The sequence below is a fragment of the Schistocerca gregaria genome, chromosome 4, assembly GCF_023897955.1.
Source record: "Schistocerca gregaria isolate iqSchGreg1 chromosome 4, iqSchGreg1.2, whole genome shotgun sequence".
Taxonomy (NCBI): domain Eukaryota; kingdom Metazoa; phylum Arthropoda; class Insecta; order Orthoptera; family Acrididae; genus Schistocerca; species Schistocerca gregaria.
In genome coordinates, this window is record NC_064923.1 from 505,184,898 (window position 1) to 505,203,658 (window position 18,761).

The 18,761-nt window shown below is 39.3% G+C and overlaps 1 protein-coding gene across 3 annotated transcripts in view; it reads left to right on the top strand.

Moving 5' to 3' along the window:
- The window catches only part of LOC126266727 (ubiquitin carboxyl-terminal hydrolase 35), a 116,113-nt gene that overhangs the window by 38,463 nt on the left and 58,889 nt on the right, over window positions 1-18,761 (top strand). For all 3 annotated transcript variants that reach the window (XM_049971203.1, XM_049971204.1, XM_049971205.1), the window contains one exon: window positions 15,249-15,575. In XM_049971203.1, the coding sequence (XP_049827160.1) occupies window positions 15,249-15,575 (327 nt within the window). The remainder of the gene's footprint in view (window positions 1-15,248; window positions 15,576-18,761) is intronic.

Here is an 18,761-nt window from a genome sequence, read left to right on the forward strand (position 1 = left end):
GCATTGCAGATTATGGGCTACTTTGCCCGGTAGATATGCTGAAGGATGGAAATGAGAAACAAGAGGTTTATGATCATTAATCTCATGACATTTAGGACTTTATAAGAAAACATGGAATTGTTTTAATGTGTACACAATAGTTGCAAGTTAATTCAGGGTTTTGGAAGCGTACACAATAGGGCGTTTGGAACTGTCCATGTATTTGTGCACAAGAATGGCCCCATGCTATACTGGAAGTTGTCTGTGGCAAAACAAGATGTTGGCATGGTTGAAAGATAACCAAGCAAGGGGCTAAGTGTAATTTTGACATCAACAGCATCAAAGCACACTTGCAGGTACGCGACTAGTGAAAAGGAACACTTTTACCTAAGAGGGGGCTGAACTCTGCAGCGACATGGGGAGGAAACTAATGGCAGTATGGAATCTTACCAAGACAGGCATGCAAGTTTTTGAGGTTATTAGGATGCAGCAAAGCTGCAATGGTATTGACATGCTGGTGTCAAGCCTTCATGCCAGCATGCTAGACTACAAAACCAAGACAGATGATAGACGGCTGAAAAAAACTGTGATTTCAACCTGGCAGCCTGCAGCACCGCCAACAGCCCACAAAGATTTCACAGGTATTCATCTGTTACGGATCTGGAGACAACAATATCATCCAGGTAATCAATGCACCCCAGCAGAGGCCGTGAGTTTCGTAAAAAATCATAGGAAAATGGCGGGAGCGCTAGTGTCACTGAATGGCAGGCACTGGTATTGGTCTATCCCAAAGGGGAAAATCACTACGAGGATAATTTTAGAATTGTCATCCAGAGGCAGTTTCAAATAGACTCCTGCAAAGTCTATTTTGCAAAAATATTGGTGTCCAGAAAGCCGTGCCATGAGTTCAACCTGATGGAGTAAGGGATATGTGTCAATAATATACTGTGAATTTACAGACTTCTTAAAATCACCACAGAGCCAAAGGTTGCAGTTAGATTTGTTTTATAATTCCCACTGGAGTAGACCACGCACTAGAGGAGACAGATATGACAGCACCCAAGTAAGCAAGTCGATTGAGTTCTGATTTGAATTGTTCCTGCAAAGCTATTGGATGGGACGATCACAAAAAAAAAAAAAAATGGGTTGTACCATTGGTTTCATTGGGATGTGAGTTATGAAATAAGTAGCACACCTAAAACTTCTGGAAAGAGTGAGGAAAACTCCAGGCAGTGTGTGTTTAGTTGTTTTTACAGAAATTGATCCAGTAACAGATACACTTTCTCTGAAATGGATAATACAAAAATTTTGAAGGCAGCTAACCGAAATAAGTTTTCAGTGTTGGCATCATCCACCACTGAAAAGGTCAAAGACTGACCAACTGGTTTATACACTATGGAAGTAGAAAACTGTCCCAATATGGGTGTGTGGTGTTTGTTGTAACTCACCAACCAACAAGGGACAATGCCAGTCTGAGAATTTTACAAAGTCACTAGCGTACCTGTATCCACTTCCATTTTTAATCTGATCTTCTCTATTAGGCACCAAGTGTAATGTAGCATCACAAACCATTGGCTCAGCATATGAGTTCCGGTGAGCTTCAGCAGCAAACTGGCAGTAATGACTAAGCCTGTGAAGTTCTGCTGCCCGAGCTCTGTATGGCTGTTGCAGCCACTTTTGACAGTGGTAGAACTCAACAAAAGAAGCAATAACATGAGTGCATTTGCAGTGATACATACAGAGCATCTGACACACTTCATCCAAAGAGAGACTGGCAGGTTCCTGAAGAGGAGCTAGCAAACACAAAAGGTGATAAACACGAGGAGCAATCTTTGACAGTAAGAAAGCTTTATGCACATTGGGTTTGATTACACCAAAAGCTTAGAAATGTTGCGAAAGAGTTTTTCATATACTTTCCAATCTCTTCAGAATCATCATATGGGGAAGATGGTGGGGGTTGCGTCAGTGGCGGTTAACCCTGCCGTGTCAACATTACTGCCAAATTGTGTATTACCATGGGGAGAGCCTGATGCTAGTTGGTTAAAGCTCGCTGCTGTTCAACAAGAGATTTAAGAATTTGTTCCTCTGACATATTGACCATTGTGAAACTTGAAATGAAACACCCAGAGAAGAATACCATACTCATTGCCAAAAGTATTGTAACATTGCACAAAAAGAATATCAAACTTCTCACCAACCAGCTTTTATTCCCCTTCCATATGAAAGAATATACTAAGGCACTGAATGACGTAGTAATCAGTACAAACACATGTAACCAAGGAGTACATTAATGCACAGTCTAACTGTGAAGTATATATTTGTCATCTAAACCTTAAAGTGACCAAGGGCCTGGTGCACTGGCTTCTCTAAGGTTGTTTTGGACATGGCACAGCATTTGCTGTGCCATGTGTGCTGATGAGATGCAGCCTCTTTAGGCCATCTGTGGAGGTGTGTGCTGTTTAATTATGCATGCTCACTGTATAGGATTACAAGTAGTAGTTATTAGGTTGTGGTGTTCCTCCTTCCACTTACAAAGGCAGGATAAAGTGACGGTTTTCCATCTCCTTATAGGTTGTGGCCCTTGTCACGGATGGCTTTTTACTCTGTCAGGATATCCCATCCATGTCTGGTGGCTGTGGAGCACAAATTCCAGTTTACCACATTTTAACTGAGTGGATTTGGTGTTCTGATGTGAGAGCAGTAGTAAATTTAACAGTTTTGGTCTGATGGCTGTAAAACATAGACCTGATTGGCTTACCTGAAAACCTGCCACTTGTAATTTCACAGGCATGTTTTCTCAGTGTTGCCCTTCATTCCTGGGCATACTTCCATGTTTCCTGAGTGATTGAGGTTATCATTATAGACTACAGTTCAATTATTAATTGCTGGATAGTATGAGAAAGCTGTGGAAGCTTGCATTTCTTCTTTTTCTCTCCAGTATACTATTTCTGCACTACATGTGTTTAGTTACAGTAGTATGGTTAGGCAAGCTTTGACTGATAATGGTATTCCTCTGAATTATCATATGATTTTGAATATATTTAGCATTATTTTTCTTTGGAAAAAGGTGGTGTTAGTTGTTGTTTCATACAGACCCATTGCTCTTCTGATCCTGTCTGGCGTGTCTATGGCCTGGGAATGAGCACCCCACACTCGATTAGACCAGAGTAGTAGACTGACTGAGTTTGAACAAAGACCAGTGAGTTATAATACTTATAAGAGTACAATCTGACTCCCAATATAGGGAGTTCCCCCTGCAAAATGTCAGTTGTCGCTTCGAAGGATTGCTGAGCTGTCCAGAGGATTGCAGTGTCTGAGTCAGAGTGGGCAATGTAATATACTTTCTAGTAATGATGTTGTATTGGTTGCTAAATGTAAAAAAAAATATTTGTCACATGTTGAGTGAAAGACCAATGAATTGTTAGTTTTTCTCTGAACTGAACCTTGATTTATATCCTACATGTTATTTAAACAGCAAAGCAAAAATCTGATGGCAAAATAATGCGAGTGATACTATGTTACTGTGAATTCTTGTCACTTTCCACTCAGTAACTGAGATTAATGAATTTGCGTTATACTGAAAGAAGTCATAACCTCTGTAACATTTTTAAATGCATGTGTAAATGACAGATTTGATATTGGTAAGAACTCTGAAGCCAAATGTAATGGACTCCAGCAGTTTCGTTATTAAATTAAAACAATATAATGTGGTGGCAGTTTGCTTATATTTACACTGCTGAATGTCAGTACTTGTCCAAATACAAGACAAGAGTAGTCTTGAATGAAGGTGGTTTACTCCTTTTACTGGTATAATTTCCACTAAAGGCAGATGGTGGCCAGCAGTTTTAAAACTTGGGTACATTACTCTTTGGAAAGTGGCGATATCAGCTATTCCTACTAAGCAAGTACCCAGTTTCATTATTTACGTGACACTACAGCAGCTGAACCTGGCTAGGCATTCTTACTAAAAGTGTGGAAAGAAGTGGGTGGCTACCACGCTACAGTTTCTTTTGACAGGCATGGTATGGATCTTTGTGTAAAAGATTTCAGAGCAAAAATTTTCCACCACTCTGATCTCTTGTGACAGAAAATAAAAACTCCTACAGCCATCCTTATGATTTTATTTTATTTTGTTGCTACCAGTTTCGACGCTTCGTTGTGTCATGTCATCTTCAGCCTTTTTTTATGTAGTACAGGTTGATACAATCCCCATACATAACCCATCTCTGGCTGAGGAAGCCATTGAGGCCACATACTGTGAGTGAAGTGGGTGGAAGAAAGAAGAAATTGAGTGAAACGAGAGAAGAGAAAATCATTATGATTGGAATGTGGAACATTCTGAAACTTGTACAGCAAGGCAAATTAGAAACAGAGGGGTAGACAATGGAGATTATAGGTTTAACTACTCAGGGCATGAGAGAGCTGATATTTATGAACTCTGACTACTAATAGGCAAGAGTATGAAGGCAAAAAACTATAAAAGGAAGATATGTAAATGAAATATATGATGTGACTGAAAGAAACAATAAGAGACTTAGTACTCATACAAGTATATCTGCCAGCTAAGCAACATCCCAACGAAGAGGCAGACGAGTGTTCTGAGAAGATAGAAAAACTAGTGAAAGAGAATAAAAGATGGGACCATATATAACTGTTATGAAAGATGCAAATGCAACAATGGGTGAACACAGAGAGGGCTAATGCATTGAGAGTTATGGTCTTGGAAGAAGAAGCAAGAGAGGGCAGAAGTTAGTCAACTTCTGTTTTCTTTGAGCACCACAAAATGTGGTGGTACACTAGGAATGAATGATAAACAGTACCAAATTGGCTATTTAGTAAATAGTTTGAGAATGCAAAATGTTGCCCAGGAGGAGTACTTGCTCGGATCACAATTCAGACAATGGAGAGCTGTGTATTAGACTAAAGAATGTCAAGAAAGCTATGAAAAGAGAAATCCTGTATTTAGAAACATTAAAGTAAGAGGGAAAACCTATGGAAGCACAAGGCTACTTTCTAGAAAAATTTAAAAAAATTAATGTCAGTATCACTGAAAGATGAGAAAACTTAATAATTTAAAGTCGGCAGCAAAACAAATACTAGGAACAGAGAGAGGGTATGGAAAGTGTGGAGAATATATAAAATGATCAATAAAATGGAGGAAAGGAGGACATGTAAAAATTTAACACGGAACAGGTAAAATGAATGTACAAGGTTTTTAGTAATGGATTATGGAGGGGGAGAGAATGACTAAGACAGAAGTGGATTGAGCAGAAATATAATTACATTGAATGATAGAGAGAGATGGCAGTTATGACTTCATTCAGAAAGAAGCAATGGTGTTGATGTGTGGGAAGGAGGGATGAGAGAGATTCATGGACATAGAGACACAGTACATTGATGATGAATGATCCATGTGGATTAAAGGAGAGATGCAAAGAATGTATTCAGTGGTTAAATGAAGGTGAAGGTGGAAAATAGAAAGAATAGTGAATGAAGAAGAGAAAGAAGAAAAGAGCTAAAAGAAGAAAAGAGTATTGGTTGCAGCTCTTAAGATTTACAATGTAAAGGGTAGAGGGACTGATGAGCTGCCAACAGAAATATTAAAAGCCATAGCTGCAGAAGGAGAGGGAGGGCTGTTGAGAATATGCAGGTATATATACTCAAAAGGAGAGTTGTCTAATGACTTCGGACATTCAATTTTGGTGCCCATAAAGAAGAAAAACAACAGAAGCAAATGCAAGGAACATAGAACCTTAAGTTTGGTACCAGGTATGTACTAAGAGTCATAAGAGAGAGGTGAATTGAAAAGAATAGAAAGATTTATGCTACTTTTATTGGGTTGGAAAACATTTTGATAAGTTGAGGTGAGGTAGACTCATTCTCATTCTAAACAAACACAAAATTGATTGGAGAGAAAAAAATTGATTAAGAAGTTATATCACAAGCAAAAAGCTGAGACAGATTTGGCGGAGAACTAACAAAGGGAATGGGAATAGGAAGAGGAGTCAGCCAGTGATGGTGCTTTGTACCTACACTAGCTGTCTAGCTGGAAGGGATTGTAGCAGAGTGGATGGATGGAATGAGATATGTGTGGCAGAAACAAAAGGGTGGAATGTCCTGCTTTACTGATGACGTGGTGGTAGTGGTGAAATGCAAGAAGGTGCTTAGTGAAATAGTGCAAGATCTGATCAGCAGATGTGAAATGTGTGGAATGAAAATAAATAAGGAAAAAAACCAAAAATGTATTGGGAGGAAAAGGAGAGAAGACTAAAACAAATTGCAAAATTCAAGCACTCGAGGAATGTTTAAAGGAAGACTTACAATGTGGCACACAAGCAGTGTCAAAAATAATGATAGCTAAGGAAACATTAAAGAAAAAGACGAAATATGTATTAAGGCCACTGTATAAAAACTGAAGGAAAAGATGAACCACATTCTGTATATGGAGCATAGTTTTACATAGTACAGAGACCTGGAGATTGTAAAAAGATGCGTGTATGGAGGAAACTAGCCTAGATACAGTGCAAGCATAGACAAGAAAAGTGCATGTGCAGGAATTTTTTCTCATACTTCTGAGCAAATAACAAATTCTATGATATAAACATGAAGGAACAAACTAAACTGTATGACCAGCTGAGCGTAAGGGAGCTACGAAGCACGAATATCAATTCTCCTGCCAATATGCTATTGACGTGAAAGGGAGTTGCCCTTGATGAGATGAGTAGTGTGGGTTCAGAGAGGTGAGAAACCAACTGGAAAAGTATGATGAAAAGATACTAATTGCCAGTATATTGAGTGCAAAGTCACACTGTTTGAATTAAAGTGCTTCAAAGTTGCTTATACAAAGTAGAATATTTATTTCATAAATGGTCCTCAGATGTTTTTTGGTCCTCAGATGTCCTATTGTACAAAAGACAAGCCTATTGCTACATTATTAAACAATTTGGTTGTTTCCTAAAAAAAAATTCTGTACACATGCTCTTGATCAAATTTTCCTCTTTTCGTGAACAGTGTTACGAAAAAAGTGTTTCATGGATATACAAGGGTGAGATACGCACCACTTTTAATAAGAAAGTCTACATTCTGCATTAATATAAAGATAATGAATATACCATAAACATTCTAGAAACATGCTGATTCAGAAAACTAATTTCTTTCAAGAAGTTTATCGTGACTGTGGAGCTTATTGCAACTAAAATGTTTTGAGTTACTGTAGCTGAAAATGAGGTAAAAGCAGCCAGGTTTTCAGCATAAATTTAAGTGTGGCAGTGCAAAACACAAATTGTTAATTGGAGATCTGCCTTCTATTTTAGTCAATGATGATGTGAGAATGGATTTACAGTTTATGTATTCGAGCCTAAATAGAAATTGAATTTTCTTTTGAAATTGACAGACTCACAGTAACAGTATTTTGGCTGTTATAAAATATTGTACTTATCACAACAGTAAAATATTACTAATAGAAAAGTTCAATAATGGACCTGTGACTTCTGTTTTACTACAATATTACCTGATGGTAATGTTGGTGGGTGTTGAATAAAATAAAGTATTTACCTGCATGTTTTTGTCTTTCTTTGCTCTCTCTTTATTACTTGGTGTTCCTCATGTCCAAGTTTTGTGAAATTTTAGCACGAGTTTGTTTCCCTAGTTATTACGTTGATTATTTTCATATGCAGATTTTGTTTAGTCAGCTCTCAATAATACTGGAACACTTGTACAATGCAGTAAGCGTGTCACCTGGACAAGACTAGAGGCCCAGTTGGCCTTGCATCTGCAGGAGGTTTCTGGAAACTTACGGTCTAGAATGAGAACGTGAATTGTGGGTATGACTGCATGTTTGACCTCCATAGGAAGTGATTGCCATTCTTGGTCCAGAGCTGCTTTCAGCATGACAGGACTCTGAGAACAAGACCACGTACAGCGACTTGCCTTTAGGCTGCAGCCCAAACATGTCCTGTGAGATTGAGGAGAAAGTACTTTTGTAAATTTCTAAGACCTCCTGTAGACTCACAGTCGTAGCTCATTAGCTGAAAGTCATGAGAATCTTTGTGTTTATCTGAAGATGTATCACCCCAGTTATTGATTTGTAGTGAAATGTAATTCCAAAGCTCTTCCAGGTGATGAGTGGCAAACACATTGCTGGTGATCCCTCATGCATATTTTGAAGCTTTCTGTGCTCAGTCCTTTATGATGATACCATTCCAGTGTTTCTAGCAAGCGCATAATTGCGTATCAATCATTGGTGCCTCTCGTAACTGTTAACTATCCTATACTTAACCTTCTTATAGTTAGAAAATGCAACTCTTTGCTCTTTAAACAAAGAATGAAAAACATATTTGGTCTTGTACAGGTGTTACATCATTATTGTCAAACTGCTATGTGTTTTATTTTCACTTCCTTCTTTTTGGAGCCTGTATTCTAGAGCTCATAATGTGTTTCAGGCAAGTTTTTTTGTCAGCTTGATAGGGGGAGAAGTCCCCAATAAATTTTTTAAAGGATTTGATCACTGATGTATATTGCATTCACATACTGTTTGTTCCATATGGATATAAAGCCAATATTGTAACATGGATTTCATTGGGTGGATATCCAAATAAATTTTAAACAATTAGGTGACTGAAGGTAAAATCTTCAAGGACATAAGGCCACATTATTTTTTTCTTCAAATTTTTCTACTACTTGATTGATGTTTTGGCCCCTCTGCGGGGATATTCTTTAGGATCATGTGGAGTTCATGGTTAGCAGAACACTGTTAGCTGGTAGTGTTCAGATAATGTCAAATTTCAAGAGATTCTAGAGAAGATCTCAGCAGAGGCATCCAAACATCAATTGGTTAAAAAAACTTGAAGTGGAAAATTTGTCATTGATGGTTTTACCTTCAGTGACAGTGGCCACAAAATCCTGCAGACTCACATTAGGTGAAAATGTTGAAAATGAACTTGGGTTATTTTGATTCCGTAACTCTGGACGACCCATTTAGCTGTGAATGTTTTTTCAGATAATTGCAGTAAAGTCTGGCTTAACTAGCTGACGTTTAAACATCATTATTGACCGACTCAATTTTGTAGCTTAAAGCTAGTTTACATGGTGTCATTGACTTGTGCCACATGTTGCATGAAATTAGTGGCACGCAAATGGTTTCATATATGTCTGTAGACATGGCGCTGTCAGTGAGAGCCGTATATTCTTGTGTAAAATGAAAATTTTAGTAGCTGTGTGTGTTGTGGTGGAGTTAATGCTTATTTGCGTAAGACTGCTACATAAGACAAAAGATAAAAAAAATAAGAAACTTGTTTGGGGCTGGTGACTGAATCAAGAAAAGACGTCAGCTCAGTTGCTCAGTGACCTAAAAGTTATTTGAAACATCTTAGGACGTTACCAGACCAGTCCATGTTTTTGTTTAAAATACATTTAACAATCAATAAAGAAAAAGAGAAGTTACTGTAATGTGTAAAAAGAATGTGGAAGTGGAGTTCATCAGCCAAGGACATGGAGAAGCATAATTGCTGGGGGGGGGGGGGGGGGGGGGGGGCAGGCTGATACATGCACAGCTGCAAGCTGGCAGCAATAATTATTTGAAACAGGTTGCATTAGGAAGAGAATGGTTTTCCACCTACTTGCTTACAGATGGAGCTGTACCTTGACAAAATTTAAGAGTTTAAAAATATATACAAATACTACAAATTTTGCACTACAGATTGTGAATGTGTAGCACTGATATAACTTTTTCAATAAATGAACATTGAATAAAGAATTCAGCTTGGCAGATTTGTGTATCCTTTCCACCTGTACACAGTTTCCCTCAAAAAATGAACCAGCCAACTTGAACCATGGGATTTTTGTCTTGTAGTCGTGGACTATTCCACTGCTAGATATTTTGCGTGCCTGTATTTTTCTTAGTTCATTTGTACAATATTCCTAATTGAATGTATTATGCCCTGTAGCACAGACATCACCAGTCCTTCAACCTTCAGATAGCATAGCATAGGATGGTCTCAAGTGCAGCAACACGTCGCTGCCTGTTTTTGTAGTCAACATAATTGAAATCTCCCGAACACCTACGCATAGCAAAGATGTCCAGGAAGTCAAGAATTTCTTCCTCTCCCCCTTTCATATTTCAATTTGTTTACTCTATACTGACACACCCCACCTCAAAACCTGTGCAAGTAGTGTCGCCAAAGTTGGAATGAGATGAAACTGCTTAGTTTCATCAGTAAGTTGCACAAACGTGTTCAGCGTGTGTGCAATGGTCAGGCAGTGTAGTCACATGTAACCTAGTGTCTTAGTGCAAACTAGACTATGGATAACACCATTTTAGAAGCTTTTGCTGTGTAGTAGTTATAATATTTCAACAGTGGCAGTTTGCTGTGTACATCAGCATTCCTGCTGTGCGTGTTCTTCGTTGAAACGAAAAGAAAGCTTTTCTGTAATTTGTGCTTTTGTCATTTACAATGTGCAACAAAATTAAGAGATCAGTTTTTTTGAAACTGCAGAAATGTTCGATTCTAATATGTGAGTTCAAAATTTAGCTCAAAGGTGCACACAACCTCCCTTTGTAACAGTGCAAAAGCATGGCACCCAGTGACATCACTCATGAGCTCAGCGATGCTTCAAACACCAAGGTGTCAACACATGCAAAAAAAGGCCACAGCTCAGAAGTTCATGTATGCTTTAAGGTGAGTTAATGATGTCACATTGACACTAAATTTTACCACATTTATGCCCAGTGCCACCATGGATGTGTCATAAGATGGGAAGGTCACTACACTCCCTCTTACCCATATTTCACTCCTCCTTTTGATGCCTCTGTGATGGAGATCAGAACCATGACACCCAGCATTGAAATGATGCGATATTCTTATCGATAGCTGAGAAAAACATTTCAGATGTACTGCAACTATACTGCTAGTGTAAAGACACAGTCAATGCCTCCTCTGCACGATAGCAGTGGAGATACTATTGAAGACAGTGCTGCCAAAGCAAAGTTACTAAAAACAGCCTTCTGAAACGCCTTCACAAAAGAAGACTAAGTAAATATTCCAGAATTCGAATCAAGAACCGCTGCCAACACGAGTAACATAGAAGTAGATATCTTCGGAGTAGTGACGCAACTTAAATCACTTAATAAAAGCAAATCTTCTGGTCCAGACTGTATACCAGTTAGATTCCTTTCAGACTATGCTGATGTAATAGCTCCATACTTCACAATCATGTACAACCTTTTGCTCAACGAGAGACCCATACACAAAGGCTGGAAAGCTGCAACAGCTCTCACCAGTATTCAAGAAAGATAGTGGGAGTAGTCCACTAAATTACAGGCCCATACAATTAACGTTGATATGCAACAGGATTTTGGAACATATATTGTGTGCAAACATTATGAGTTACTTCGAAGAAAACTGTCTATTGACACACAGTCAACATGGGCTTAGGAAACATCGTTCTTGTGAAACACAACTAGCTCTTTACTCACACGAAATGTTGAGTGCTATCAACAGGGATTTTCAGTTGATTCCGTATTTCTGGATTTCCAGGAGGCTTTCAGCATTGTACAACACAAGCAGCTTGTAGTGAAATTGCGTGCCTGTGGAATATCGTCTCAGTAATGGGACTGGATTTGTGGTTTCCTGTCAGAGAGGTCACAGTCCGTAGTAATTGACAGAAAGTCATCGAATAAAACAGAAGTGATTTCTGACATTCTCCAAGGTACTGTTATAGGCCTTTGCTGTTCCTTATCTATATAAACGATTGAGGGGACAATCTGAGCAGCTGTCTTAGATTGTTTGCAGGTGATGCTGTCATTTATCAACTAGTAAAGTCAGCAGAAGATCAAAACCAATTACAAAATGATTTAGAAAAGATGTATGTATGGCATGAAAATTGGCAACTGATCCTAAATGATGAAAAGTGTGAGGTCATCTATATGAGTGCTAAAAGAAATCCATTAAAATTCATTTACATGATAAATCAGTCAAATCAAAAGGCCGTAAATTAAACTAAATACCTAGGAATTACAATTATCAACAACTTAAATTGGAAGGAACACATAGAAAACATTGTGGGGAAGGTTAATGAAAGACTATGTTTTATTGACAGTTAGGAAAGATAACAGATCTACTAAGGTGACTGCCTGCACTACTCTTGTCCATCCTCATTTAAAATACTGCTGCGGAGTGTGGGATCCTTACCAGTTAGGATTGATGGAGTACACCAAAAAGGTTCAGAGAAGGGCAGCATGTTTTGTATTATTGCAAAAGAGGGTAGAGAGTGTAACTGAAATGATGCAGGATTTGGGATGGACATCATTAAAACAAAGAAGTGTTTTGTTGCTGCAGAATCTTCTCACAAAATTCCTCAGAGTGTGAAAATATTTTGTTGACGCTGAGCTATATAGGGAGAAATGTTCACCATGATAAAACAAGGGAAATCGGACCTCATACGGAAAGATAGAAGTGTTTGTTCTTTCAGCACACTATATGAGATTGGAATAAGAATAAATTGTGAAAGCACTTAAATGTGATTTGCAGAGTATCCACGTAGATGTAGAATTGGCATGAAAGTTCTTGATAACGTTTGACACTTCTACCAACTGTTGGACATTTCAACCCTACTTTAAGGATATCATGGGACTGCATCATCATTGAACATGAGCTGACCTCTTTGGGGTATACTGCGACCACAAATTTTGCTCTGGTATATGGATTAGAGCCACTAGGGTCTGTTGAAATAATTAAATGAAATTTGAATGTGATATAAAGCAGAAAGATCACTCAATTCAGCAACACCCTTGGTGGTACCCACATTCCTCAGTTGAGCACATTATGTATGTACCTGTTAGAAACTTCAGACACATTCAGTCTCTTTGTTGCTCAAGCACTTCAGGGTTAGGCAGCCCCTTTGAAACCCTTTAGGTGGGATGTACCTGCCTTTAGGCACTGAAGCAGTCATGAGGTTGAAAGTGTGTCCCAAGTTTCTGAGAGGTACATTTGTAACATGCTTAACAAAGGCTTGCGAGTAACTCCAAGGGTAATGCTGAACTTGGGGGGGGGGGTCTCAGATGAACCCTTTGCCATTTTATTCATGCTTGTGTTAATATTGCAGCTTCCCATGATCACGCCACAGGAGGGTGTGAAAAAGTAAAGATGAAAAGTGCAAATACACATTTCTGCTTTGCATCACATTTAAATTTCATTAAATGGATTTGGAAGGTCCCTAGTGGCTCCACACTGTACACTGGAGCAAGAATTGTGGTGACACTACACTTCAAAGGGATCAGAGCACATTCAGTGGGGTAGTGGCTCCACAATGTTGTTACAGTAGGTTTGAAATGTCTTGGCGTGGCATCAGTGTCGAACCTTGTGAAAACATTGTCCTGCTCCTCATCTCGCTGCCAACTGTTAATATTGGCTGTTAATTTGTGGGCATTAAAGCCCTACAGGAAGGGATGGTTTCATTGACACCCTTTACATCACCCTCTATGGTCTTTTTGTGTCAGTTCTGAGCAGCAGTGCATCCAAAATGTTTTCATTTGCCTCGTGGTGGTGGCCTCCATCACAGAGGTGTCAAAAGAGGGACGAATTGCAGATAAGAGCGCATGTGATGACCTTCCCATTGTGTGTGACGTGTCCATGGTCGTGTTGCACTGAATTGTGGTAAAATTTCGTTCCAGTGTGATACCATTAACCCACTTTATAGCTCCCATAAATATCTTGGCTGTGGCTCTCTCTCTCTCTCTCTCTCTCTCTCTCTCTCTCTCTCTCTCTCTCTCTCTCTCTCTCTCTCTCTCTCTCTCTCTCTCTCTCTCTCTTTTGCATGTTCGACTCCTAGTTGTTTGAAGTGTTGCTGAGCTGGAGGGTGACATCGCAGGTTATCATGCTTTTGCATCATTACAGAGGAAGGATGTTGGCACCTTTGAGCCAAATTTCAAACTTATGCGTCAGAATGCAAGAAAATTCTGGCGTTTCAAAAAAGTTATCATTTAATTTTGTTGCACAATGTAGTTGTATGTAGACTCAACACTGGTGAACATAGAACACGAGGAACAAGAAAGGACAAGTTCACTCTAAGTACTCAATACAATAATGTAGGACTAGAATATAGGGTTGTAAAAACATTGAAGTGTATCATACGCATGTGAAATTTTGAGATTTATGTCTTAACATTTAAAACACAGTCAACCAGAAGTATCTGATATAAGAAATAAAAAGATTTCTTTTTTTAAATTTTGAAACAGAATTTGATTTTTCATTATTTAAAAATACGCTATACCTGTCCATTATCTGATATATTGCTGGTGTGAGATGGAGAGCCCATTCACTCTGAATATAGCAGTGGAGCTCAGAAAGAAGGTATTTGTCAACCGACAGAAAATAATGTTCAGGAGTGGGATCAGAATGTGATCCACTTCGCTGCTGACGCATTTGTACTGAAACCGTCAGACTTTTTCAGAAGGTAACTTGTTACATGTTGAAATGAGGGTTGACATACTGCAATAAGGGCAGGTGCAAGAGGTTGGAGTGAACTAGCTGCAGAGAATCATTCAGCTTTTTGAAAGATGGTGAAAGGTTATCATGATATTGTGTGGCAACTAATTAAAAATGATACAGTAGTTCTTGATCTTTGCAAGTCATACCAAAAAGGAAAAACAGCAAAACATCACAAGTGACGGGAGTATATAGGCTGGTGGAAATGAGTGGGTTTTTCAGCATCTGGGGAAATAAGAGCAAGGACACACAGAAGTACTGAATGCTTAGAAAGTATACTGAAATGTAGATTGTGAAATGTAAGAAAAATAGCACTTTGGAATGTTGACAGAAAAGTGAGACAATGCATTTGCTTGGTGAAAGCAGTGAAGAACTGAGAAAAAACAGATAGAAGTGGAGGGGGAAGTAACGAATCTAATTCTAAAATTTGAATATATGTGTGAATTCTAAAATTTGAATATATGTGTGTGGGTGTGGAGGGGGGTGGGCAGGGGTGGAGAGACCAAAACTTGACTCCACTAAAGAGGTTCAAATGGATGTAAGTTGTAATTATGCAGAAATGTTGTGCAGGATAGACTAGTGTCGAAGCTGCATCAAAGACAGTCTTTAAACTAAAGAGCTTGACAGTATGTAAAGTTACTTAAATGCAGTTAAAATCACATTTTTTATGTCTTCATTTTCTGTACACATAACAAAGAATGTTCATCGGTACATTAATTATGGGCTTCTAGTTGTGTAAATTTGCTATCAGTTCAGTTATTATGTTATATAAAACTTATTTTGCAGGTTTAGAACCAACGGTGCAGCACTGTTTGACAGACTTTTTACGCTTGGTTTCATTTGATGACAAACTCTTGGCTGATGTTTGTGTATTCTTGAATCGTCATCCAAAATGTTTACCATGTGAAGAGGAGTTGAAAAAGTTTTGCGAAACGATAGTAGCATGCCTTTCATCCTTTGCAACACCTGCTGCTAAATGTGAAGCAATTCGCCAGTTTCATGAAAATGTTTCAAAAATTGGAGAATTTCTAACTGATGCTTTGAAAAAGCGGCAGAGAAAAGAAATTATTTATTGTTGCCTGAAGATAGTTTATACAGCTATAGCTAATAAAGGTATGTACAGATTTTATAATTATTGTTAATCAATTTCTGTAAACATGTGACATTTCTGAGAGTTGTTTTGTTTTGTATGAAGATACATACACACAGCATTCCAAGCTAGCAGTTTAAAAAAAACTAAATTCTGTTCAGATAAGTGTAATTACATGGTAAATTTGAAAAATAAAGTACAGTTCTCATGGAATATTAAGATTGCTGTCAGTGGACTTGTGAGGATAATGCTATAGTAAGAACATAGCTGATTTATGGAACATAGTACTTTATAGTATGATATGATGAAGTACAGGTTGTGCGTAGCACTGAACACATTTACTGGACAATAGTAATAAAGTTTACAGATTTGGCTGAGCACTTGGTTTCTGATCACTTAAATAATACTGCTTCTTCGGCAGTGTGTGCCACGTGGCTGACCCAGGCAACCTCTGTAAGCGGGCTTGTGAACTGTATGGATGTGTGATCCTGCAAATCATGCGTGGCATGAGTGAAAGTACATATCACCTCCCTTCAAGAGGGTGGGAACCCATATATGTACGTGAAAACACTAGGCACAGAAAAAAATTGTGGTCCAGAGAAGAAACGTGCTACAGAAAATAGCACTGGTACTGTGGGAAAAAAAGCACTAGTCCCACAAGGGACTGAGATTACGAGTCATAGAAAACACCAATGATGGCGCTGACATCCTTTTCACTGCCCAGTGGTGGTGACTGCCACAGCATATGACGGGCAGTCACTGGTGAGTAGGGGCGGAAGTGATAAGGGGGAGGTTTGGTGTGCCGGCCTTCTCTTGTGAGAGGCCATAGGGCTGGACTGGGAATGGCATCTGTATAGTGGCATCTGCATTGATGTTGCCAGTCAATGTCTGAGGTGTTTGCGAGTCTGTAGGAGATGACAACCACACAGGAACCAGTAACGGAGGTGGCGGTGGCTTCAGTGTCAGGTGTAGTGGGGGCTGCACCAGAGATGGCAATCGAGGAGTGGGGGTGGAGGCAGGAACACCAGATAGCAATTTGCCAGGCAACAACCTCCTCTGTGGTGAGAACCAGACCATCTGAGATACAGGAAGAGGCATTGGTGGTGGTGGGGGCAGTGGACACTTGATGGCGGCAGTAACTCAGGTCAGCCAGAAGCCAAAACCAGCAGCCCAGACAGGCGTACTTGGCTGGAACTATCATAGAGCTGGTGACGCAAGTGGATGCAGCATTGGATGCATCAGGTGAAGAAGGGTCTGCAGTTGGCATCCATGTAGCAGCTCCACTAGGCTCTTGTCACCCACTGAAGTGAAACTGTATGAACTCAAAAAACAGTCTAAAGCAGCTTCAGGGGACCTGCCAAATACATACTTCCGCATCTGAGTAGTAAATGTCCAAACCATGTGTTCAGCCTCACAATTAGATTGAGGATAAAACGGGGTGCTAAGAGATGGTGAACACCACTAGTCTGCCAAAAGATGCAAATTTGAGAGAAACCAAGTGGGGGTCATTATTGGTAACCATAGTATACGGAAGTCTCTAAATTGCAAAAATCTTAGGACCAAAATAGTGGCTATTGCAGATGTGGACGATCAATGTGCCACATGGAGAAACTTGGAATAGGCAGCCACTACAGTAAGCCAATAATGACTTAGGAAGGGCTCAACAAAATCAAGATGTATATGCTGCCAGAGGTGCTGCAGTGTTTGCCAGGGGGAGAAGGGTGCCCGTGGGCTACCTGATGCTGAACATAGTTAGTGCAAGCAGCAATAAGCCATGTAATATCCCCCTTTATGCCCAGGTAATACACATGCTGGTGGGACAAAGCTTTGGTGTGAGAGGTCCCCATATCATCATGCAGAATCCGTGGCACAGTATGGCGTAAGGAAGTGGGAATCACAACCTGGGGAGCAGCATTCCCTGTAGCAAACAAAAGAACCCCATCAAATAGAGAAAAAAAAGTTCTGTAAATAGAAGCAATTACACACGAGATCCAAGGCACGGTCCAGGGCTTTTTCTGGCCAACAGTGCTGCACAAAAAGAGATGACCTGATTAAGTGCAGGATCCATGGCAATAGCCGTTGTTGTCATGGCACTAGTGATGGGAAAACCACCAACTGCATTCTGGTTCTCAATATCTAAATAGAAGCAAAGCAAGTTGTCCGATCGAACACCAGATCCGGCATTGGCATGTTGTGCTATCAGCTAGTAATGGATCAGATAATGATAACAGGAGAGGAAGAGTGCCCACTGCTGCAAATGATGCAGTGCCTAGTCTGTCATGGAAGCTGGATAGTTAAAAAAAGCAACCAACAGCTTGTGATCTGTGATTAACTGGAGCTTAGAATTAAACAAGAAGATGTGAAATTTCTTGAGGCGAACACAATCGCTAATGTCTACTTTTCAGTCTGAGAATACTGCTTCTGAAAGTTGAAGTTAAAGTCTTAGAAGTGTAAGCAATGGGTTGTTCAGACCCGTTCGTGTGTTTGTCTTCCAATATCACACCGAGACTCTCAGATGCTGACCTGTCTGACCAGTAAAAACTTAAGACAGTACGCAACTTGACCTAGAAACACCTACAGTTCCCTAATGGGGGTTGGCTGCAGCAAAGCTGCAATTGCATCAACATGCTGATGCAACAGCTTGACCCCTGTGCAAGAAATCTCAAAACCTAAGTACTAAATTGACGGCTGTAAAAGATTGCCCTTGAGACCTGCATACTGCAAAACAGAAAACAACGATCAGAGATTTCTAAGGCAGTCTTTATTGGAAGAACCCAAAACAATATCATCGAGGTAATTGATGCATTTGGTCACAGGCTGTCATCTGTTCACACACTCATCTAGGTGAATGCTAGACTGGTAGAATATTAGCAAATGATGACAAAATATTTTTCGCAAAAAAGTACTGTGTAAAGGTGGCAACATATGCTTAAAAGCAAGTGATTTTAAGTCACAGAACAAGTAAAAAAATAGTGTCCTGTATGCTTTCTGTGCACTCCAGTATTTACCAAAAGTGAGCTATCAATGATGCAAACTGGAATACAGAGGGAGACAAAGCTTCAGTAATTTTAAAGTAATCATTCACTTACCTAAACATAAAAATTCACAATCTAACACCAATTATTTTCAATGCCAGAAATATGAAAAAGTTCTATTAATATAAATAAATACAACATTTTCATACTACTTTATTCATAGAAATACACATT